The 25,951-nt window shown below is 46.0% G+C and overlaps 1 protein-coding gene across 1 annotated transcript in view; it reads right to left on the bottom strand.

Annotated features, from left to right (window-relative positions):
* Positions 1-528: 528 nt before the first annotated feature.
* PHF24 (PHD finger protein 24) overlaps positions 529-25,951 on the bottom strand; it is a gene marked incomplete at its 5' end in the record, with an annotated part of 124,480 nt that continues 99,057 nt past the window's right edge. Inside the window, 4 exons of the mRNA XM_082243954.1 lie at positions 529-1,448; positions 8,356-8,457; positions 16,527-16,693; positions 24,151-24,353. Of these exons, the coding sequence (XP_082100080.1) occupies positions 1,352-1,448; positions 8,356-8,457; positions 16,527-16,693; positions 24,151-24,353 (569 nt within the window). The 3' untranslated portion in view covers positions 529-1,351. The remainder of the gene's footprint in view (positions 1,449-8,355; positions 8,458-16,526; positions 16,694-24,150; positions 24,354-25,951) is intronic.

The following is a 25,951-nucleotide window of genomic DNA, read 5'->3' as shown; positions in this document are numbered from 1 at the left end:
CTTCTGGGGGTACCAGTGACATTACTGGAGTAATCAGTGCTATACATATGCACTGTTACTGTAAAAGTTACACTGGCAGGGAAGGGGTTAACTGTATTGGAGAGGGAGGGGTTAAGTGTGTCCTAGGGGCGTGCTTCTAACTGTGATTGGCTGTGGCTACTACTGTAAAAACAGAGATCAACGGTCCTACATAGTAGAACCGTCTGATCTCCATTTTTACACAGGGGAGAATGACAGGCGGCTTGTTTACATTAGCCGCCTGCCTTTCTCCCTCTCTACCGACGATCGCAGTGTGACCGGCGGACCCGCACGGACTCCTTAGTGAACGAGCCAGGGTGGGCGAGCGCCCGCTATTGGCTCACAAGCCGGGGACAGGCTAGTGACGTATATATACGTCACTTTGCCTGCCCGGGGCTGACCGCCGCAGTATATGTACTTGCGGCGGTCGGCAAGCGGTTAAAATGCCTCATGGGACGTGTGGTTCCACAACAGCTGGAGGGCCGTAGTTTGAGGATCCCTGATCTAAAAGAAGGCCATAGGCCAATCCAAAATGGTGGGATTAACTTCCCAGTGGGCCAGGAAACACCTTGGAATATCTAAGAAAGGGAGGTCCCAGAATCCCGACAAGTCTAGTTAGTGTTCAACCCAGCAAATGATAATGATGATAACAGTCAATATAAGGTCTTTGTATATGTGTGTACTTGCAACTACTTATAAAATGCAGTCGTTTCTCGCAGCAATGGAGGCCTGCCCATTATTTTAAAAAAATGTTAATCCCTTTTGTTACATATATAAACATTTCATTAAACAGTTTTTTACAGCTGAAAACAAAATTTGCAAAACAAACTACTATAGACTAGGCATTAAATATGTTTTGTATGATGTCAATCCCCCTTCCCCCCCAAAATTAGCAATTCTTTAACCAAGAACAAAAGATTTAGACCCAAAAGGAAAGGTAAAAGCCTGAATTATACATTTCGGCACAACTAAAGTCATCATTTTAAGCCCCTATCTCTTTTACATCCTAGGTAAATAAATAAGGAGTGACACTGTCCGTGAACTCTAAACCTTAATAATGGTGAGGTTGTTGGATGAGTCTTCAGAAAGTCAATCCAATATCTACAGCTATCACTTGGATCTTGGTGATCATAAAAATACAGTTATTGGGCGACGGGCTCATACGGGAAGACAGTTTTGGGGCAAATCAATCTTCTGTGCTCTTCAGGTCAGCCTGACTGTTTCTCATTCTGCTAAAACACGCATTCCTTGCGTTATGTCATTCAACTGACCATGTTCAAGGTCTTCTTGTTGGCTTTTTTTTTTTGGTAGCCATGACTATGCCTCTGGTTATTTATATTGATGGCTTTAGATGGATGGCAGAACTGTTTGGCCGAGCAGCAAGAATGAAAATAACATTCTTCATCAGGAAGGTGTCCCAGTTGACTTGTCTGTAAAGAGAAAGATGTTGAAAGCTGTCACAATCAAATGTAATTACATTTGTACCTAAAGTGGTTGAACCTATAATTTAGGGTTTCTACGATGGATGCCCATCTATCTACTGTAGTTTCAATCCTGTATACCTCCCAGCTATCAGCTGAGTGCTTGTGTACAACTCAGCCTTCACTTCTTTTGTATCTGAATCAGGATCCACCTCTACCAGCTTCTGTTATCCACATCTTTAGGCCATTATAACAGACATAACAACCAAAAATTTGTGGACACCTATCCATCTGACCTACATATATAACCAAACGTATGTGGGTATTCCTCTGTTTGAGAAGGGTACTGGTGATACTACATCATACAAAGACATTTTACACAATTGTGCTTTTCCAACTTTGTAGTAACAGTTTTGGCGGAGACCCTTTTCTGTTCTGAACACAGAGCCCTGACCTTAACCCTACTAAACACAGAGCCTTGACCTCAACCCTACAGAACACAGAGCCCCAATCTCAACCCTACTAAACACAGAGCCCTGACCTCAACTCTACTGAACACAGAGCCCTGACCTCAACTCTACTGAACACAGAGTCCTGATCTCAACCCTACTGAACACAGAGCCCTGACCACAACGTTTCTGAACACAGAGCCTTGACGTCAATCCTACAGAACACAGAGCCCTGACCCCCAACTCTACTGAACACAGAGCCCTGACCACAACCCTACTGAACCCAGAGCCCTGACCTCAACCCTACTGAACACAGAGCCCTGACCTCATCCCTACTGAACACAGAGCCCTGACCTCAACCCTACTGAACACAGAGCCCTGACCTCAACCATATTGAACAGAGCCCTGATCTCAACCCTAATGTACACAGAGCCCTGATCTCAACCCTAATGTACACAGAGCCCTGACCTCAACCTTACTGAACACAGAGCCCTGATATCAACCCTACAGAACACCGAGCCCTGATCTCAGCCCTACCGAACACAGAGCCCTGATCTCAACCCTACTGAACACAGAGCCCTGATCTCAACCCTATTGAACACAGAGCCCTGACCTCACCCCTTCAGAATACAGAGCCCTGACCTCAGCCCTACAGAATACAGAGCCCTGACCTCAGCCCTACAGAACACAGAGCCTGACCTCAGCCCAACAGAACACAGAGCCTGACCTCAGCCCAACAGAACACAGAGCCTGACCTCAGCCCTACAGAACACAGAGCCCTGACCTCAGCCCTACAGAATACAGAGCCCTGACCTCAGCCCTACAGAACACAGAGCCTGACCTCAGCCCTACAGAACACAAAGCCTGACCTCAGCCCTACAGAACACAGAGCCTGACCTCAGCCCTACAGAACACAGAGTCTGACCTCAGCCCTACAGAACACAGAGCCTGACCTCAGCCCTACAGAACACAGAGCCCTGACCTCAGCCCTACAGAATACAGAGCCCTGACCTCAGCCCTACAGAATACAGAGCCCTGACCTCAGCCCTACAGAACACAGAGCCTGACCTCAGCCCAACAGAACACAGAGCCTGACCTCAGCCCTACAGAACACAGAGCCCTGACCTCAGCCCTACAGAACACAGAGCCTGACCTCAGCCCTACAGAACACAGAGCCTGACCTCAGCCCTACTGAACACAGAGCCTGACCTCAGCCCTACAGAACACAGAGCCTGACCTCAGCCCTACTGAACACACAGCCCTGACCTCAGCCCTACTGAACACAGAGCCCAGGCAAAAAACCTACTGAACACAGAGCCCTGACCTCTTTCTCCTGATCACAGAGCCCTGACTCCAACCTTACTGAACACAGAGCCCTGACCTCTTTCTCCTGAACACAGAGCTCTGACTCCAACCCTACTGAACACAGAGCTCTGACTCCAACCCTACTGAACACAGAGCCGTTACCTCAACACTACTGAACACAAAGCACTGATCTCAACCCTATTGAACACAGAGCCCTGACCTCAACCCTACTGAACACAGAGCGTTACCTCAATTCTACTGAACATAGAGCCCTGACCTCAACCTTATTGAAAATATTTTGGATGGAACACTGCTTTTTCCAACCAACATCAGTACCTGACCTCATTCATGCTTTAAACTGTCACTAAACCCACATCATACTATCAATAAATTGTGTATTACCTGCTGCTCATACTCACTCAGTCACTATGAGATTTGTTTTCTGTATTCTGCAAAAAATACCTGGTTGATCTTGCTGCTCTCTATCTCCACCTTCTGTTCATGTCCCCAATTCAGCTAGGGAATTTGCAGCTTTAGTGACAACTCTGCACATGCTCGGTTTTTTGTGAGTTTCCTATCTGAGCATTTCCTCCCTATCAAATTTGAGCAGCCCATGTGACTATAGAGTCACACATGTGGGCGTATAAACAGTGGTAAATGACAGCCCACTCCCTCCCTTCTCCTCCATGCCCACTAACCAGCTAAACACAATGGGGGTGGAATATTACGTGTAGATTATTTGTATTTGTATGCATCTTCTGTTTGTTTTCTAATATCATTCACTGAACTTTTTAGATACATCTCGTAAACCCCTACACTCTAAAAGTAGGGTGAGGCCTGGGGGCCATTTGATACTTTGCATGGTGGGATGTCCTCAGCTAGCGGTAGAAATAATTGAAAGCCTCGACCCACACAGTAACAGATCCTCTTCAATAAGAAAGGCACCAGGTACTGAATGATGAGGTCATCATGTCCCACACCCCTCCGCTAGAACTCAGGACACAAACATTTAAGCTCCTGTGGCACACTGCACTCTGTGCCAGCTGTCTTTCCTCTCGTGTAGTGCCAGTTATCATCGCCCTGTTTTATAGTTTCTTCCCTGCTGTCACGTCTGGCACCGATCTCCGATTAAGTTCGCATTTTCAACAGTCACATTTTTACGAGCTGTATAATTTAGCTGTAGCAAGGTCTTTACAACATTTCAACACGCAGTCATAAATTAAAGCTCAGTCATACGCAACCGCTACATCTAGTAATTATAGTCACGATCAGTGTAACTGATGAAATAGAGGTTAAGGTATTTCTCGCTATTAAAATGTAAAGGAGGCAGAGAATGTTTACCCCTTCTATTTTTTATTTTTCCTTTTTCTAGTTTAACTCTTGGCAGCTGATAAGGAGAGCAGGTAGGACTTTTAAACCAGGCTCAGGTCTCATCAGGTTAGCAGGTGGACCCAGGCCTGGCAGCAGTTTCTTGTGGATGGTCCCACTGCAGTATTAATTGCTAATAAAAGAGAGGGAGGGGGGAGGAATGTGCTATGAAGAGTTCAACTGGATGCTTCACAGCACAATCACTGTTGCATTATGGAAAAATCCAAAGAAAACCCACTGTGCTCAACCCAGATGCAGGGCCGTCTTTAAGGCAGGGCAAAAGGGGAAGCTGCCCCGGGCCCAGTCATTGTTGTGAGGCCCAAAGCAGCTGCCCCTTTAGCCTGCATTACCTGCGAATAGTTGATAAGTGGATTTGGAAGGGTCCAAGAGAATGTTTGCCCAGGGTCCAATCAATAATAAAGACGGCCCTGCCCAGATGGAACAAATATCCAGTGTGCAAAGGGGGGTGCTGTGTATACATAAGATAGAATTCGTCCACGGTTGAACAGGTTTCTTTATAAGAAAAAAATGTTACAGATAAAACAGTGCAGTGCTACAAGTTAACATTTACATAAAAAAAAGTGAACCATAAAAAAAAATAAAAAATAAACTATATCAGAAAGTCCCAAGTGTCCACCACAGTGAATACTTGAGTGAAGACAATGGGGAAAAAACTGTAGTATAATTTCCACCTCAGATTCATAAACAAGTGTAAAAACACCACGTGCCCCTCATCAAAACATGCCCCTGACAATGTAATTTCTGACGAAATGCGTTGGGCGGAGCCAGAAGCTGTGATGTCAGCACACCTCACGAAGGGCTCTGGATTTTGTAGTTTTAATGTGGCTTTTGCTCTAGAATTCATGTACGTGTTGCTAACCAATTTTTAATAAATATACCTGTTGGAATTACACTATATGAAGTGGTTTTGGTTCTCTTTCATGTCATATGCCCGTTTGGTGATTAAGATGGAGGAATGAATCGCTATGTGATGTGTGGAGCTCTATGGGGATTGACTGCTATCGTGGCAACAAGCGCTGTTTGACTTCTCTGCTGAGAGTCACACACTGTCTGGTAAGCCTCAGAGTGTTCGGTGGAGGACGCAGGGTGTTTTTACACTCGTTTATAAAGCTAAAGTGGAAATTATACTACAATGTTATCTGTTGTCTTCGCACTGCACATTATATATATATATGTATATATATATATATATATATATATATATATATATATATATATATATACAGGGCTTTTTTTCAGCAGGAATGAGGGGGAACACAGTTCCGGCACCTTCAGCACTGAATGTACATAATGGCAAGTGGTGAAGGGTCTATTTATGCTACCTGCTAGGAGATCTATTGTTGCTGGAGAGGATCTAATTTTGCAGGGGGGTTCTATTGTTTTTGGGGAGGTCTGTTGTTACTGGTGGGGCTCTATTGTTGCTGGGGGTGAGATCTACTGTTGAGGGATGGGTCTATTGATGCTGACTGCAGGGGGATCTGTTGTTGCTTCTGGGGATCTTTTGTTGCTAGGAGGGGATGTTTTGTTGTGGGTGGTCCATTGCTACTGGGGGGATCTATTGTTGCTGGCTCCATGGGATCTATTTTACTGCTTTTCTTGTTATCATTAAGAAATTCTATACAAATTACTTAGCACCACAATTGTTACTTGGGTCAGTATTCTCTAAAAGGGGCAGCACTTGGAGGTGGGTAGGGAGTGGAACCAAGAAATGATGTAGGAGGTGGGTAGGGGGTTGGGACAAGGGGTGACTCGAAAAGGGGGAGTTCCTGCACCTATTGTGTGAGAAAAAAAGCCCTATATGTATATGTGTATATATATATATATATATATATACTGTATATATATCACTATTGTATTGGTATTGCATATCCTTCACTGTGTGTTAGCTGCTATTTTTACATTATTCCTTGCAGCGCAGCTTTTTTCCATCGTGTACAGATAAAACAGGACTGACGCGTTTCAGCCCAGAATGATCTTGCCTTGCTATGAGTAAGGCCATTCTTGACTGAAATGCATCAGACCTCTTTTATCTGTGGATTTTTACCCCCTTTTCCAGAAAAGTAGATTGATCCAGTGGATGAGCTTTTCTGTACAGTGCATTATGGGACATTTGTCTTGGAACAGCAGAACCTAGCACACTCTCCAGTATTTGCAACACACTGGAATGGTAAATCACCTTTTTTTATCTATCTTACCAGGGTGCTGGATGAGGGGTCCACATGCAGGCCTCAAGCAAGGGCTGTGAACACCAGTGCAGTTCTGGTAGCTCTCAGCCTCTGCAGTGTATGAGGTGACTCCCTATCTCCCACTCCTTGACTGCCTATTGAAGCATACCTGAACCAAAAATCTAAGAAACTATATTTAGCAGCTTATAAATCCTTAGATGTGGCAGCTGCAATAGTATACATATTTCATTTTTTTTTTTTACACTTCTCGTTTAAAGGTGACAACACGCATTCCTCTGTATCTGTGGAGGAAGACATGGTTGTCACCTAGGCTGGACATGCCGTCCCCATTTTATCTCCATTATTAGTTTACATAAGGAAGATAACATTGTGGTTAGGGTTTCGACTGCCACTAACCACATTTCTGCAGTCCATATAGGAGAGCGTAGAGTGACCTAATATAGCTCCATTTAGCTGCTGAACCCATTCAACCTTAACCCTAAGGAACCTGAGTGGCCTGCACAGAGCCCTGACATCCACCCTTCTGAACACATTTGCTCTATAAAGACATGGTTGGACCAGTTTGGTGTTGAGGAACTCAACTGGCCTACAAGTGGCTCTACTGTCAACCCTAGGGAATACCTTTGCTCCATAAAGACATGGTTGGACCAGTATGGTGTTGAGGAACTCAACTGGCCTACAAGTGGCTCTAATGTCAACCCTAGAAAATACCTTTGCTCCATAAAGACATGGTTGGACCAGTTTGGTGTTGAGGAACTCAACTGGCCTACAAGTGGCTCTACTGTCAACCCTAGAGAATAACTTTGCTCCATAAAGACATGGTTGGACCAGTTTGGTGTTGAGGAACTCAACTGGCCAACAAGTGGCTCTAATGTCAACCCTAGAGAATACCTTTGCTCCATAAAGACATGGTTGGACCAGTATGGTGCAGAAGAACTGGAGTAGTCTGCACAGAACCCTAAACTCAACCCTACTAAACACATTTCCTCCATAAAAACTTAGTTGGACCAGTCTGGTGTGGAAGAACTCAACTAGCCTACATTATTAGTTTACAGAAGGAGTATAACATTGTGGTTAGGGTTCCAACTGCCACTAACCAAATGTCTGTAGTCCATATAGGAGAATCTAGAGTGATCTAATATAGATGAATTGGGCTACTGTAACCTTTGGACCCATTCAAGTCCTTATTTCACTATCTAAGCCAGGGGTAGGCAGCCTTAGCACTCCAGCTGTGCTGAAACTACAAACCCCATTAGGCCTCTGCTCTTGGGAGTCATATCTGTGGCTGTCAGAATCTCGCAATGCCTCATGGGACTTGTAGTTCTACAACAGCCGGAGTGCCAAGGTCACCTACCCCTGATCCAAGCCCTAAAGAAGGGGGAGTCTGGTTGACCCGAAACACATAGGTTACATCTTGGTGGCTTTCACTTTCTGGTTTGGCGCCCTTTTCTTTTTGTCTTTGGCTTGAGCAATAGAGTGGCAAAGTTGTAACCCCTCCTTGCTTATTGCAAAATAAGATAAGGTGAGTTTTAGCTCGAGCTCCTCTTAAACATCTCTAGTAATATATGATGTAACATCATCTCTCACCTGCTGTCATCGGACTCTGTGGTAAGAGGGATCTTCTCCTGGCTTTTTCCACTAGTGCTGCTGGCCGGACTGCTCTCTGACATCGGCCCGACATGGCTAATACTGAAGGCAAACAAGAAAGAGAAAAGATTTACAATGTTTTCATAGCCAACCCAACACATAGACAGCTATAAAAACCTAACAGGGGGTCTAATCCCTCCTTACTCCACTCAAAACTAGCAAAACATAATTTGGCTGCAGATACAAGGAGTCTAAGGGTACATTTGACTTAAATGCCTTAGAAGAGAAAATGAGAAAAACATGGAGGCTGCAGTGGCTGGTCTCTCGTTCCAATTCCAGTTGCCTGAATGCTGATCCTGTTGCTTTGCTGACCCAGAGCAAGTATGAAGGGATGTCTGACTTTTTATGACTTTCCTGAACTGCAAACTAAGTTGGGTCAATGGTTCAGATAGTATTCAAGCCAAAAGAGCAGCATAATAACCAAGGAACATTAACCAAGGAGGTTAATGTGTTAGATCAGTCATATATAACACATGGACCTCTACTTAAAGTGTGTAGTGGTACCCAGTAGGGGCCGATGGTAATAGCTAGGTCTTCCTTAATAGTACCACCACAAGCACCAGTCCATTCACTACGGCTTCAATAACTCAATCTAGGGGGTGTCTTTTTGATATTTCATTGCCCGAAGAACTTTAAACTGGAGAGGGGTTAGGGAAGGGGTGTCAAACTCAATTTCATTGCGGGCCGTATCAGCATTATGATTGCCCTCAATGGGCCGGTTGTATCTGTAATACCATATAAATGTATCTACTTTTTATCATCATAAACAATTCCCTCTGCATTCAATTATTACTGTTTTTTGTAATAAGTTAAGACTTAAGCTTTGAAGGACAAGGGAAGACCGGCAAGGAGCCCACACACTCCTGTAGCAGAGAATGCAAGTCTGAAAAGGAGGTTCTCATTTCACTGGTATCATCCACAAGAAACTGTATTGGAGAACATTGGTTCTGCCATGGTGTTCTGCAGCTGCACAGAGAAGAGCAAGATCTGTAGGAGGAGATCTGTCCTCTCTGCTGCTGACTGCTTAGACAAGTTGGGGGTGAAGATGAGGGAGGTGCAGCAGCTGCAGGAAAGGTGTGAGGGCCACATGAAATGACCTGGAGGGCCGCATTCGGCCCACGGGCCCTGTGTTTGAGACATGTGGGTTAGGGCATGGGATACTCCAAAATACTGCACAGTGATAAGAGACACACTTCTCTAGGCTCACACTCCAGGATTCTATTGAGGACAGGGGAAAGCCCAGTACTCTGAGATCCTATGAGAGCCACCACAGTCCATTGCTACATCACAAAAGTACACAGTCACCAGGAATTAATTAAGGGTCATTACTCCTAAGTCTCCAGGACAGCTGCCATCTTTCAGTTTCCTTCGGACATGGTCCAGTGAGGGAGATGACCCTTCTCCAGACCCGATCCCTATGGTAAAGTCCCACAGCCAACTCTTCAGGTAGATCACTCCAGGCCCTCAACCCTGACACCACTGAGGCCTCAAAAACAGCTACACAGTCCACAGGCTGCCTTAGGACAGCAGCCTCTGAGACTTTGGAACCCTCCTTATCAAGGAAAGAACCATCCCCTCATGGCTTCAGATTATTTATCACCTCCCCTGCCACCTTTTGGACACTCCCCTCCAGGGATTGGCCAGGCCATTATAACTATTCAGGCTGGTCATTTGATTCTCCCTCTCTATAATCGGAAAGCAGTCAAACTCCCAGCCCATGAAACTCTGAGCAAACGTGAGCAAACAATCACTGCTCCCTTGACTACAGAAGGAGCCAAAAATAAAATTTTCCCAGCATTCTATGCTAGAAGGGTGCTACAAGAGTAATAAAATGTGGGGTCATTACTCCTAAGACTCTAGGACAGCTGCCACCTTCCAGTTTCCTCCGGACACGGTCCAGTGAGGGAGACAACCTTTCTCCAGACCCGATCCCTATGGTGAAGTCCCACAGCCAACTCTTCAGGTAGATCACTCCAGGCCCTCCAGCAAACAATCACTGCTCCCTTCACTACAGAAGGAGCCAAAAATACAATTTTCCCAGCATCCTATGCTAGGAGGTAGGGATGATCGAACTTTTGAAAAGTTTGGTTTGACCAGAACACCCGAACTTCCCGAAAGTCCAGTTTGGATTCCAGAATCCCATTGAAATCAATGGGACCTGAACTTCTGGAATCAAAAAACACCATTTTGAAGCCCTAAAACCCAATAAATGCCCCTAAAAAGTGCCTAGGGTTCTGGGTCATGCCCCAGGGACTATTAATCACACAAAAAAAGTTCTTAAAAATTGTCGTTTTTGAAAGAGAGCCAATTATTGAAAACTTATTGGAAAAAAAATGAGATTTCTTTGGATTTAGTGTCTGGGGGGTCTAAAAAGTGTACCTGTGAAGTTTCAGCTCTGTAGCATGTCCAGAACCAGAAAAAAAAGATCATATTTCTTAGAATTTTTAGTAGCGCAGGGATGGGGTTCCGCTCCTTTCACACCTGGGCGTTTTTGTTGCAGGCGTTTATTGGGCGTTTTATGTGTGTCTTTGGAGGCAGGCATGACATCTGAACTTCTGTATAGGGGTATATATACACACACACACACATATATATATGTATATATATATACACATACACAAATATAGGTGTGAAAGGAGCGGAGCCCCATCCCTGCGCTACTGAAATTCTAAGAAAAATTATCTTTTTTTTCTGACGGTCACCCTGACATGGATGAGTTCAGTCACCCTGGCATAGCAGAGTCAGTTCACCCTACACTGCGGTCACCCTGACACTTAACACTTTCCCTAAAGAAACTAGATTATTGAATCTAACTATAGTGGTATATAGTACCCTAACTACACTGCATATCCCTTTCCTCACACTAATAATTGCAAAATGACACTGGAGCAGCAGGAGTAACAGAAATGCTTCCACTCTATTGCACAGCCTCTCTATTACAGTGCTAGAGATTTGGCGGGGCTATGTTATATACTGGGGGGCGTATTCACTCCTGATTGGCCTCTGGACCCCCTAGTCACTCCAATCTGCTTTTACTAATGTTTCTGGGCCAATCACGGCTTTTAAAGCCCAGTTCCTGTCCCATTTCATTTTGGGCAGTTCTGGTGGCCGAATTCCGAACTTTTACCGCAAAAAACGTTCGATCATCCCTACTAGGAGGGTGCTACAAGTGTAAAAAAAAAATAATAACATATGCGCAAGCTTACATTCCCTGTTGTTTCCCAAGAACTGGGTGCCTGGCCGGAAATGAGCTGTCTATGTTCCAAACATACCATGAAGGAGACAGGCAGTCAGCCACCAATTGCTTTGATTGCACAAAGGCACTGTAACAAGTGCCCATCTAGGGACCTTCCACTCTACGATGTTTCACCCATTAGATCTTAATTATAGCAGCAATGTTTGTTTTCTGAGCCCTCGTAACATAATTTTAATAGCTGTTGATCCTGCCGATACGCCATTTTCCACTTCTTCTAAGCTGGAGTGTCCCTGGTCTAAATTGAATGTTTGCAGCTAGGCTGTAGGTCACGTGGTGTCCCTCTGCTGGCCGGCTGACATCAGAGGGGAATCTCAGCCCCTCCCGCTGTTCTCCTGAGATCGGGGAAGGAGAGTGGAGGGTCATGTAACCGCACAGCGGAGCTGTATAAAAAGGTATTTAGGAATATAATTTTTAAAAAATTGACACACAGTGCTTTATATATGCCTGAAACAGAGAGGATGCCAGCAATTTCATCTTGAGGCTTAACAACTTTTTAATTGCTTCTGCCTGCCTCTGCTAAAGGATTTGTTACCCCAACACTTCATATTCCTGATATGTGGCTGCTGTACCATGTACTTGTATGAGAAGGCACAGTCTCCGGATTGAGGACACTGTCCCCGGATCAAGTTTGTCCCCGGATTCAGGGCCAGAATAACGTAAATAGGGCACCCCATGCTGGCTGAGGAACAGCCTGGTGGCTCAGATGCCATTGTCTCTGTATCTTATGTAGTCCTGTGCCCAGCGCTCTGTGTATTATGTAGTCCTGTGCCCATCGCTCTGTGTATTATGCAGTCCTGTACCCAGCGCTCTGTGTATTAAGCAGTCCTGTGCCCAGTTCTCTGTGTATTATGCAGTCCTGTGCCCAGCACTCTGTGTATTAAGCAGTCCTGTGCCCAGCGCTCTGTGCATTATGCAGTCCTGAGCTCAGCACTCTGTGCATTATGCAGTCCTGTCCCCAGCACTCTGTGTATTATGTAGTCCTGTGCCCAGTGCTCTGTGTATTATGCAGTCCTGTGCCCAGCGCTCTGTGTATTATGTAGTCCTGTGCCCAGTGCTCTGTGTATTATGTAGTGCTGTGCCCAGCGCTCTGTATTATGCAGTCCTGTGCCCAGTGCTCTGTGTATTATGTAATCCTGTGCCCAGTGCTCTGTGTATTATGTAGTGCTGTGCCCAGCGCTCTGTGTATTATGCAGTCATGTGCCCAGCGCTCTGTGTATTATGTAGTGCTGTGCCCAGCGCTCTGTGTATTATGTAGTCCTGTGCCCAGCGCTCTGTATTATGCAGTCCTGTGCCCAGTGCTCTGTGTATTATGTAGTCCTGTGCCCAGCGCTCTGTGTATTATGTAGTGCTGTGCCCAGCGCTCTGTGTATTATGTAGTGCTGTGCCCAGCGCTCTGTATTATGCAGTTCTGTGCCCAGCGCACTGTGTATTATGTAGTGCTGTGCCCAGCGCTCTGTGTATTATGTAGTCCTGTGCCCAGCGCTCTGTTTATTATGTAGTGCTGTGCCCAGCGCTCTGTGTATTATGCAGTCCTGTGCCCAGCGCTCTGTGTATTATGTAGTCCTGTGCTCAGCGCTCTGTGTATTATGTAGTGCTGTGCCCAGCGCTCTGTGTATTATGCAGTCCTGTGCCCAGCGCTCTGTGTATTATGCAGTCCTGTGCCCAGCGATCTGTGTATTATGTAGTCCTTTGCCCAACGCTCTGTGTATTATGCAGTCCCGTGCCCAGCGCTCTGTGTATTATGTAGTCCTGTGCCCATCGCTCTGTGTATTAAGCAGTCCTGTGCCCAGTGCTCTGTGTATTATGCAGTCCTGTGCCCAGCACTCTGTGCATTATGCGGTCCTGTTCCCAGCACTCTGTGTATTATGTAGTCCTGCGCCCAGTGCTCTGTGTATTATGCAGTCCTGTTCCCAGCACTCTGTGTATTATGTAGTCCTGTGCCCAGTGCTCTGTGTATTATGTAGTGCTGTGCCCAGCGCTCTGTATTATGCAGTCCTGTGCCCAGTGCTCTGTGTATTATGTAATCCTGTGCCCAGCACTTTGTGTATTATGTGGTGCTGTGCCCAGCGCTCTGTATTATGCAGTCCTGTGCCCAGTGCTCTGTGTATTATGTAGTCCTGTGCCCAGCGCTCTGTGTATTATGTAGTGCTGTGCCCAGCACTCTGTGTATTACGTAGTGCTGTGCCCAGCGCTCTGTATTTTGCAGTTCTGTGCCCAGCGCTCTGTGTATTATGTGGTCCTGTGCCCAGCGCTCTGTTTATTATGTAGTGCTGTGCCCAGCGCTCTGTGTATTATGCAGTCCTGTGCCCAGCGCTCTGTGTATTATGTAGTCCTGTGCCCAGCGCTCTGTTTATTATGCAGTGCTGTGCCCAGCGCTCTGTATTATGCAGTTCTGTGCCCAGCGCTCTGTGTATTATGTAGTCCTGTGCCCAGCGCTCTGTTTATTATGTAGTGCTGTGCCCAGCGCTCTGTGTATTATGTAGTGCTGTGCCCAGCGCTCTGTGTATTATGCAGTCCTGTGCCCAGCGCTCTGTGTATTATGTAGTGCTGTGCCCAGCGCTCTGTGTATTATGTAGTCCTGTGCCCAGCACTCTGTGTATTATGCAGTCCTGTGCCCAGCGCTCTGTGCATTATGCAGTCCCGTGCCCAGCGCTCTGTGTATTATGCAGTCCTGTGCCCAGTTCTCTGTGTATTATGTAGTCCTGTGCCCAGCGCTCTGTGTATTATGTAGTCCTGTGCCCAGCGCTCTGTGTATTATGTAGTCCTGTGCCCAGCGCTCTGTGTATTATGTAGTCCTGTGCCCAGCGCTCTGTGTATTATGTAGTCCTGTGCCCAGCGCTCTGTGTATTATGTAGTCCTGTGCCCAGTGCTCTGTGTATTATGCAGTCCTGTGCCCAGTTCTCTGTGTATTATGCAGTCCTGTGCCCAGAGCTCTGTGTATTATGCAGTCCTGTGCCCAGGGCTCTGTGTATGTCCTGTGCCATTTGCCATTAAAAAATGGCAAATGACACAGGAAATACACAGAGCACTTGGCACAGGACTCATTTCATTTTTTAAGTATGGTCACCCTATAGTAATGTCCCCTTTCTGATTTTTATATACAGATAGGCCTATAAGAAGACTTAACTGTAGGTAAAATTAATATCTTCTAAACTTGTGTAGGACAGGGATATGCAAACTGTGGCCCTCCAGATGTTGCAGAACTACAAGTCCCATGAGGCATAGCAAGACTCTGAGAGCCACAAGCATGACACCCAGAGGCAGAGGCATGGTGGCAGTTGTAGTTTTGCAGCATCTGGGGGGGCCAAAGTTTGCATATCCCTGGTGATATTTACCCTCAATTCAGCCAGTTACATCACCGGTGCATGCGCTCTGAAGGTCCAGCATACCATGGAGCCCAAGCAGAAGGACGTAATTGCGGCCCCGGCCACTTATACAGCCAGAGCCCGCGAACCCGGAAGAACAACCAAGGGAAGATGGAAGCCCTGTCAGTGGTGACAGCACGCCGCTGAAGGGTTTTGTTCCAAGGTGAGTATTGCATATTGTGCTGGTATGCGATGCAGCGCAATATGCAATTGCCTTACAGGTGGTTTTCTTTTTCTTTTTTCTTTTTTAAACTGCCGCGGTTTACTACCACTTTAAAAGGGGTCAGTACTACATGGTACAAGCTTTTTTTCTTTCTTTTTGAAGTTGCTGCAACTGCAAAGTGTTAACTGGCGTTGAGCTTTAAAGCGGACCTTCACTGTATCTGAGCACCACAAACCAAAAACATTTTTTTTAATATTTAAATCAAACTCCCCCATCCATCCATGTCTCCCTGCTTTATTTTTTTTGAGAGATCACTTTAAAAAAACACCCTGGCATTTCTGTCCCGTAGCCATCTTCATAAGGGACATGATTCAGGTAGCAGGGCCGTAACAACCGGGCCCCATGCTCCAGGGGGCCTGTGCGGCTCACCTGTACACCTGGATAGAAAGGGCGGCGGAGGCAGCATGTAGAGAAATCACTGTCCTCATTTTTCCTCCTGTAGCTGCCGGAGGAAAACGGAGGAGATTGGTTCCTCTGAATGCTGCCCCCGCCACCCCTCCTATCCAGTTCACTTGTGTTCTGTTGTCTCTGGGCCCCTGTGTGCTCCTCTAGCCCCCCCCCCACTATTGTGTCTTCTCTCCTCTCCTGCCGGCTGCTGCAGGGGATGTGTCACAATAGAGAACCAGGAAGGGGTCGGTAAATATGTAATTTACCAGCTCCTTCCTTTTCTGAATGGACAGAGTCATAGTCAGTGACATTGTAAAAATAAATAAATAAATAAAATGATAACAAATAATACAATTAAAATACCAAAAAAAAAAAAAACTACTGACACCAGTGGGTGAACTTCCAGGATAGCAAAGGTCACACTTGCGACCGGGCCCTGGCATTCCACCACCGTGGGGAGGCCCCAAGATGGCAGGAAGGGGGCCCACTGCAGAACTTGTGAAAGGGTCCCACTGTGGGACCATAATAAAGGGCCCCAGGATCAGTGGGAAGAGCACCCGGCTTGAAGGGAAGGGCGCCAGCAAGGGGTCCCTTTGTGGTTTCTTGCACCGGGGCCCTGAAGGTTCTTATTACGCCTCTGGCCCGGTTGCAATTGCAACCCCTTCAACCCCTGTAGTTACGCCCCTGATACCAGCATTTAGTAGATTGGACAATATGGTTGTAAGACAAGGCAGATGGTGGAACCAGCTATGCTGGGCCCTTCAGCATTTTCTGCTGATGATTGGACAATGCTATTGTTGGGTGTGTAACCCTCGATCTGAACATCAGATTGGAGTTTGGATGGTTATGAAGAATACATGATGCCACCATTGTTCCTTACCTTACATTACATGAAGCTGCCTCTTTAGCCGGCTTGAGAAACCAGCCATGCTGCGCCCTTCGGCATTCGCTGCCGGTGATCAGCTGGTCATTGTCCTGATCCAGAGATAGGAAGGTAGCGCGGGCTCGCTCCCGCTCCTTGGTGGATAATAGTCGCAGCAGAGAATTCTGTTTGGGAAAGACACAGTTGGCTTTTATTATAACTATATATATGGAAAGCCATTTTATTTTATTTTTTTCTCTTTACGTTTATCACTTTTCAACTTTTGTTTGGGTCTTCTTTCACTGGATGGAGGGTGCGGGTCCTCAGGGCTACCCTGAGGTCTAGAGGGAGGATGTGTGGCCATCAGGTTTCTTCCTCCCCTGAACCTGGGGATCCGACTTCGGGAGAGCCCTCAACCTAGTGCTTGTTGGTCGGCTTCAGCTGATCATAAGGAAAGGGGTCCACCAGGCCTTTTGTCTCTGCCAGAAGCTTTGCACCCTGGGGGTTCAGGGTAAGGTCCTACCCCTTCAGGGGGATGGACATGCTGTAAGGCACACCCTTAAGTACACTTTTTTTTTTTTAACTACTTCCGGACCGCCCACTGTGTATTTAAGTTGGTACTTTGACAATAAATACTGGGGGATCTGACTTCGGGAGAGCCCTCAACCTAGTGCTTGTTGGTCGGCTATAGCTGATCATGAGGAAAGGGGTCCACCAGGCCTTTTGGCTAGGTGGACCATGTTTGAAACTTTGTCTCTGCCAGAAGCTTTGCACCCTGGGGGTTCAGGGTAAGGTCCTACCCCTTCAGGGGGATGGACATGCTGTAAGGCACACCCTTAAGTACACTTTTTTTTTTAACTACTTCCAGACCACCCACTGTGTATTTAAGTCGGTACTTTGACAATAAATACTGGGGGATCTGACTTCGGGAGAGCCCTCAACCTAGTGCTTGTTGGTCGTCTTCAGCTGATCATGAGGAAAGGGGTCCTCCAGGCCTTTTGGCTAGGTGGACCATGTTCGAAACTTTGTCTCTGCCAGAAGCTTTGCACCCTGGGGGTTCAGGGTAAGGTCCTACCCCTTCAGGGGGATGGACATGCTGTAAGGCACACCCTTAAGTACACTTTTTTTTTAACTACTTCAGGACCGCCCACTGTGTATTTAAGTCGGTACTTTGACAATAAATACCGGGGTTATGGCAGCAGCTAGCTGCCATAACCCATAGCTCACGACTGTCCCTGATTTGGAACAAAGTCCCTCTGTCCCTCATTTGTTCCTCATTTTGGTCTGATCTACATAGTTTTATATAAAATGCACTTTTTATCTTTCAAAAGATGTTTCTCAGAGGAACCTGTTGCTCAGCGAGGGGCAGCAGTAGGAAAGGACGTGAGAATCTCATCATGTTTTTTGTTCTGGAAGTGTCCTTCACCGTGACTGGCACGGTGAAAAAAGGTGTTTCCCCGTGCTAAACTTTTCATCCAGTTTCTAAATTTTTGCATTGGTAAATTTTAAAAGCCAATATAAAGGAATATTAGTGGTTAGAAAAAGCACTTCTAAGCCCATAGGGCCATGTCGGTCGTGCGCCTGCAGCTAGGAGGTGAGCCCGCGCCGCCGGTGCACTCCCGCCCCCACTCCGATTGCCGCCTGGCCCACGCGATCGCTCCCCGCTGAGAGAGAAGAACAGTTGGCTGTTGTAAACATAGCTGACCATTCTTCTCTCTGGAATGATCCCAGAGCGCCTGAGATCCTTCTATATAGGATCACAGGTCTCTATGGTCATTCCATAAGCCCCACCCCTTTACAGTTAGAATCACTCCCCTAGGTTCACATTTAACCCCTTTGATCACCCACTGTGTTAACCCCTTCCCTGCCAGTGTCATTATTACAGTAATGTCACTGGTCCCCCCAAAAGTGTAAAAAATGTCAGTTAGGGGTCCGTTCTGTGCACCGCAATGTCACAGTCCTGCTAAAAATTGCAGATTGCCGCCATTACTAGTAAAAAATAAAAATGAAATACATCTTTCCCGTAGTTAGTAAACGCGATAACTTTTGCGCAAACCAATCAAAATACGCTTACTGAGATTTTTGTTCACCAAATATATGTAGCAGAATACAAATTGGCCTAAAAATGTTAAAAAATTTAGATTTTCAATTTTTTTGATGTTATATAGCAGAAAGTGAAAAATATTGTTTTTTGTTTTTTCAGAGTTGTCGCTCTATTTTTGTTTATGGCGCAAAAAATAAAAATTGCAGAGGTGATCAAATGCCCCTAAAAGAAATCTCTATTTGTGGGAAAAAGGTATTTTTAGTGTAATTTGGTACATCGTCGCATGACTGCGCAATTGTCCGTTAAAGTAACGCAGTGCCGAAACGCAAAAAATGGCCTGGTCATTAAGGGGGAATATCTTCCGGTCAAGAAGTGGTTAACTAATCATTATTTTTGTATAATTTCCCTTAAAGGGGGCGTGGCAGGGGGTGTGTCCTATGCCTACATACTTTTGCTAATAGGTGTCCCTCATTCCTATTGCAAAAAGTTGGGAGGTGTGATAACCCCGTTATGTTTTTACACAGCTGGCGATCCGGAATCTGATAAAAGTGGTCGCGGTGGCAGATTCACCACGGGTTCACTTTTAGAGCCGGTTCACACCTGGTCGTCTGACAAGTCGCCTGCCATAGATTAGCACAGGACCCGTTCTAATAGGAGCGACACAAGTCGCTCCGACTTGGAAAAAGGGTCCCGAGCTACTTTGGGGCGACCTGGAGCGACCTGCATTGACTTCAATGATATGAAGTCCGTGCATGCCGCTCCGAGGTCACGGTGCGAGCTGCGCACCACGACTTCACAGGTCGCCCCGGCAAGTCGGGTTGCGCCTATGTGAACCGGCTCTTAAGGGCTTCCCAGTCATTTTCCCTGCTTACCAGAGTGGTCGGTAGTGGCGAAAAATTATCCGATTCCATGCGTGAATGGGCAGGAAGTCGAGTGAGGGCAAGATGGCGCCCCACTCTACTCTATGCCCCCGGAGGACCGGACTGACATCAAATGTCACTTCTTACCAACGGCCTTAAAAAGCCAATTTTTTTTTATTGGCAAAAGTAAAATTACATTTTTTTTTAAGTTTAAATGGGAGATCTGAGGTCTATTTTGACCCCAGATCTCTCATTAAAGAGGACCTGTCATATTTATTTCTATTACAAGGGATGTTTACATTCCTTGTAATAAGAATAAAAATGAATATTTTTTTTTTTAATGGGACAGTGTAAAAATAAAAAGGAAAATAAATAAGAAAAAGAAAATGTAAAGCACCCCATCCCTCCTCGCACGCAGAAGCGAACGCATACGCAAGTCACGCCCACATATGTAAACGGTGTTCAAACCACACATGTGAGGTATCGCCAGGATCGTTAGAGTGAGAGCAATAATTTTAACTGCTCTGTAACTCTAAACTGCTAACCTGTAAAAATTTTTAAAGCGCCACCTATGGAGGTTTTTATGTACCGTAGTTTGTCGCCATTTCACGAGTGTGCGCAATTTTGAAGCATGACATGTTAGGCAAATTAATTCATTTTGAGGTGCCGTATGCTGATGCCGTGAATGTAATCTCCTAAAGTACTAAGTGCTAATTCAAAAAAACAAATGTATTCAATTAAGCAACCAGAATAAAATATGCAACCAACAATTTAAAAGTCATCAATTTAAAAGTCCAATTGATGACTTTTAAATTGTTGGTTGCATATTTTATTCTTCTTGCTCAATTGAATACATTTATTTATTTATTTATTTATTTTAATTAGCACTTAGCACTTTAGGAGATTACATTCATACAACGCCTCAAAATTAAATAATTTATCTAAGATTGGTATTTACCAAAATTGACGGCTGTTTTCAAGGACACATATTTTGTTTCATCACTAGGAGGCGCCATTTTAATGTATATTTTGTATATGACATGTTCGGTATCAATTTTCAATTTTTTAGTCCTTCACATTATACAAAAAAATTGGGCTAACTTTACTGTTTTCTTAATTATTAAATTTAATAAAGTGTATTTTTATTTATTTATTTTTTTTTAAATTGCATTTGTAAGACACTGCACAAATAGGGTGTGACATAAAGTATTACAATGATCTCCATTTTATTCTCTAGGGCCTCTGCTAAAAAAAATAAATAAACACATATATATATATATATATATATATATATATATATATATATATATATATATATATATATATATATATATATGTGTGTGTGTATATGTTTGGGGGTTCTAAGTAATTTTCTAGCAAACAATACTGATTTTAACTTGTAAACAACAAATGACAGAATTAAGCCCCGGTCCTTAAGTGATTAAGTCCCGTGGTGTCATGAAACACACTTTAAAACTTAGCAACCGCTGCAAAAAAAAAAAAAAAAAAAGAAAGTGTTCACACAAAAGTGAGAACCCCAAAAAATGCACAGGGTGTACACATGGTCCAACTCCGAAAGAGAAAGGACCCTTGCCCTGATCCCCCGGGGAGTTGAGGCTCCTGACAGGGACTGGAGTACTCAATGGCCCACCCAGCCGAAACCAGGCATACCCAGTTCTCTGGAAAGACTGTTGAGACAGTACACCCTAAGTACTGGGTGGGGCTCCCCCGTAGGAAGACCCCATGAGAAAGAGCAAACCAGACCAGAAGGCCATGTACATCCCCTCCCAAGACTTTCAGGACAGGCCCGAGGACCTACACCCTCCTAATCGTGCTGTGAGGAAGTGCATACTGTGCTAAGTGACAAATACACATAAAAAGGAGAGAAATGAACGAAGGTAAGTGCTTAGTGCCATAGTGCAATACCATAGCAGGCCCATAGGCCAGGAATAAAAAAAAAAATCTCTGGTCCCAGCCAAAAGGCCCAGTCCTAGAGACAGGTGGAAAAAAAGTGTGACACGGTGCAGTGGCCTTGGTGCCAGTAAGCTCAAAGCGAACTCCATACACTGTGAGTACTACGACAGCCTAGGGGTGCCTACACCACAGGCTTCTTTCACTGCCCAGCCCTCAGTCAGACAAATGCCACCCCATCCCTACCAGGAGGCATCAGAATTTAGACAGCTTAGGAAGAGCCTTGCCTGCAACTGGGGACAAGCCTTGTGCACAAGGCCAGATTCAACCCAGGAGGAAAAAGGTCCTCTCACCATTCCTTACCAAATTACATCAGAAGGGATACTCGCCAGCGCCCCCACTCAATAAGAGGCACTGACATTCTCCCCTCCGAAAACTGATAAGAACAGATCTTAGCCAAAAGGCATTTTTTGTTCTCTTACGGGTTTTTGTCTTTGCGTACCGCCCCAGGGGATGGGAAAGATCAGTCAATCATGTGAGTCACAAAGAGTCATGATCGGAAATCAGTCCCGCCAGATACAGACCAAGTGCTGTCTTTCACAGCTCGGTCTCTGTGGTGTGGGGGTGTAAAGTGAGCACGCTCTCAGTACAAAAACATCGGAAGGCCATGGACGCATATGTGCTGCGTGTGGGCGTTAGGGCCTAGCTTTTTGCCATATGTTGTGTTGTAAGTGATGTAGCACCCTCTAGTGCTAAACTAGTGTAGGTACATTTGTTTTTGTGACTCTTGTGGTTGTGTGAGTCTGTAATTGGGTCAGGTTACTCTAGGTCAGGTTGGTGGGCTCTACCTGGTTCTAGAAACTTCAGGAAACTAGTGGGTGGAGGTCAGGAGTGTTAATCTGCATATTTATGGGAATCTGGCCAATCCCCAGGCAGGAGGCCTGGCAAGGTGGCTGGATTAGCCCTTAAATATCGTGTAGCCTGGCCAGCATGGCGAGTTGGGTGGAAGTTTGAGTGAGGAAGCTGTATCGGGTAGCCTGGCCAGCAAGGCGAGTTGGGTGGAAGTTTGAGTGAGGAAGCTGTATCGGGTAGCCTGGCCAGCAAGGCGAGTTGGGTGGAAGATTGAGTGAGGAAGCTGTATCGTATAGCCTGGGAGGGGACCCTGGCATTGAGGGGGGCTCTGCCACCAGGCTAGGAGCTGAGAGAAAGGAAGGACATTTGGATCTCCACTACCCCACAGTCTCTGCTAGGAGACCCCTAGCTTGCGTGGAAGGACCTGGGCAGCAGGAGGCCTGAACGGTTATCACTTCTGAAGCAGCAGGACTTCCAGGGACAGTGTGAGTCCCTCCAAACCCCCAGGGCCAAAAGGGTTAAGTCTGCCAGATGCAATATTCAGTAAGTTTTTCTGGGACTGTGCTAGATAGACTGTGACCCAATCTCTTGTCCTGGGACATTCCACTAAGCAGACAGGAGACTGGTATTTTGAGAGAAAGGGGACTTAGAGCTCCTACAAGCTGGAACACTTCCACCAAGCAGCCAGGTGGACTAGTATGGTCAAGGGGATGTAGAGCTCGTGCTAGTGGAGATTTTGCTAAAGTCCCACTATAGGACACCGGGGTAAATATGCCAAACAGTGCACCCCCCCTCCAAGATAAAAAAAGAGAGCTCTAGTCTGCATGCTTACCCCCCCCCCCCCTAAGCATTAATTCCCCCCTCCTGCCAAGAAAAATCTACCCCCTGCTGAAATCCCCCCTCCCATCACAAATCGTTGCCCCCTTGCATCCCAAATCCCCCCTCTCTGCAAATCCCCTTCACACAAATCGACCCACAAAAAAATTCACTCCTTCTAGCCCAAATTCTCAGCCCCTCAAATTTCCCCTCCCATTACACATCCTCTCCCCCCACTCCAAATACCCTCTCCCAGCACAAATTCCTCCCCATCCACCACCCAATCACAAGTCCCCCTCCCCAAATTTCCCCTCTTATCACTAATACCTTCCAATCATCTGTACTATCACCCCCCCCCCCCCCAGAACAACTAATACCCCCTGCCACCCCCTAAATTCCCCCTCCCAACACAATTTAGGGTTAGAGGTTAAGGTTAGGGGTTAGTTTTAGGCTTAGGGTTTTCCCTTGAAGGTCAGCAGCTAGGGATAGAGATAAAGATGTCCCTTAAAGGTCAAGGGACATGGCCTTAAAGGTCAGGAGGTGTGACTTCCCTCCATCCAAGTGTGCTTTCCAAGGTACCTTAGTGTACTAAAACGGCTTCCGCGCTTCCCCACTGTTCATGATACCTCAGTGCCCAGGGCATTTGTCCCTTCTGCCCACCCCTTGTCCCGGCCCCAAACTACAGGGGTTTATATGAAACATTTCTAAATAAATTCTGCTAGTGTATGGCCACCCAGTCCTGGCGTCCTTTAAACAGGGTCTGTAAGCTGGGGGGCCTTAAGGATTGTCCATTCATGTGACCATTGTGATTGGCTGTCAAAGTGGTTACATTCCTCCAACGATCAAAAAAACAATAAAATATGTTTCACCTTTTAAATCTACCGCTCCTGTGCTTCCAAAAAATGTATTGTTTGTTTGTTAAAAAAAAAAAGAAAATAAACTTAAAAAACAAAAATGTAAAAAAAATTGTAAAAATTGTAAAAAAACAATAGCAAAAATGGTCTGGCCACCAGGGAAGGGTTAAGGCTGCAGCGCAAAACACATGCTACAGAGAAATAGAGTTCTAGGAGATTCCCCGACTTCCCCTGGAGCATGACCCCTCTGTAGATAGTAACCCCTACCTGTCATATCCAACGACCAATCAGCATTGAGGGCTCACCTGGGTGCGCAGTTTTTGCAGTAGGCAGACGGACTCATGAGAAAGGAAATCGGCCCATTCTACCTGTCCCTTCTTCTCAGGATCCATGGAGGAGAACTGCAGAGTGGCGTGTTCCTCCAGCTCGTCACTCAGCTGCTTCTCCTGCAGACGCCGGTTCACCAGATGTTTGTAGTGGAGGAAGTCATCCAGGGTCAGCGGACATTCTGTGCACAGACAGCAGGGGGCAGCAGTGAGTACAGCATTCCATACATTATTATTATACAGGATTTATATAGAGCCAACAGTTCAGGACAGATAGTACAAATAAAATACGATTCAATACAGGAGGAATCAGAGGGCCCTGCTCAGTAGAACTTATCGAACATTATATAGCTCTGACATATACCGCAGCGCTGTACAGATATCACTGAGCCAGTCACATCAGTCTCTGTACCAGAGGAGCTTACACTCTAATGTCCCCCCACAGTCACACACTATTATTATACATTTATATAGCTCTGACATATACCACAGTATACAGGGGGCACTTACTGAGTGCTGACTACAGGGGACACCTACTGAGTGCTGATTACAGTGGGCACTTACTGAGTGCTGATTACAGTGGGCACTTACTGAGTGCTGATTATCGGGGGCACCTACTGATTGCTGATTACAGGGGGCACTTATTGACTGCTGATTATCGGGGGCACTTTCTGATTGCTGACTACAGGGGCACTTACTGAGTGCTGACTACAGGGGGCACTTACTGAGTGCTGACTACAGGGGTCAATTACTGAGTGCTGACTACAGGGGGCACTTACTGAGTGCTGACTACAGGGGGCACTTACTGAGTGCTGATTACAGGGGGCACTTACTGAGTGCTGATTACAGGGCACCTACTGAGTGCTGATTACAGGGGGCACTTACTGAGTGCCGATTACAGGGCACTTACTGAGTGCTGATTACAGGGCACTTACTGAGTGCTGCTTACTGAGTGCTGATTACAGGGGGCACTTACTGAGTGCCGATTACGGGGGGCACTTACTGAGTGCTGATTACAGGGGGCACTTACTGAGTGCCAAATACAGGGGGCACTTACTGAGTGCTGATTACAGGGCACTTACTGAGTGCTGATTACAGGGCACTTACTGAGTGCTGCTTACTGAGTTCTGATTACAGGGGGCACTTACTGAGTGCCGATTACGGGGGGCACTTACTGAGTGCTGATTACAGGGGGCACTTACTGAGTGCCAAATACAGGGGGCACTTACTGAGTGCTGATTACAGGGGGCACTTACTGAGTGCTGATTACAGGGTGCACTTACTGAGTGCTGATTACAGGGGGCACTTACTGAGTGCTAAATTACAGGGGGCACTTACTGAGTTCTGATTACAGGGGGCTCTTTCTGAGTGCTGATTACAGGGGGCACTTTCTGAGTGCTGACTACAGGGGCACTTACTGAGTGCTGATTACAGGGGGCACTTACTGATAGCTAATTACAGTGGGCACTTACTGAGTACTGATTACAGGGGGCATTTACTGAGTGCTGATTACAGGGGGCACTTTCTGAGTGCTGATTACAGGGGGCACTTACTGAGTGCTGATTACAGGGGGCACTTACTGAGTGCTAGTTACAGGATGCACTGGGTCCCTTTTTGGAGCACACAGTCATGTTTAGACCCCCCGCACAATAGCTGTAGCTGGAAAGTCTATGTACTGTAAGTCAATGACTATTGAATATATTAGTATAAAGCAGAGGCGTAACTAGAACCTTCAGGGCCCTGATGCAAGAAACCATGAAGGGCCCCCCAGACCCCTGGC

The sequence above is a fragment of the Pelophylax lessonae genome, assembly GCF_965119305.1.
Source record: "Pelophylax lessonae genome assembly, chromosome: 1".
In the NCBI taxonomy this organism is placed as follows: Eukaryota; Metazoa; Chordata; class Amphibia; order Anura; family Ranidae; genus Pelophylax; species Pelophylax lessonae.
Note: the sequence above shows the minus strand (reverse complement) of the source record. Positions and strands in the feature narration are given on the sequence as shown.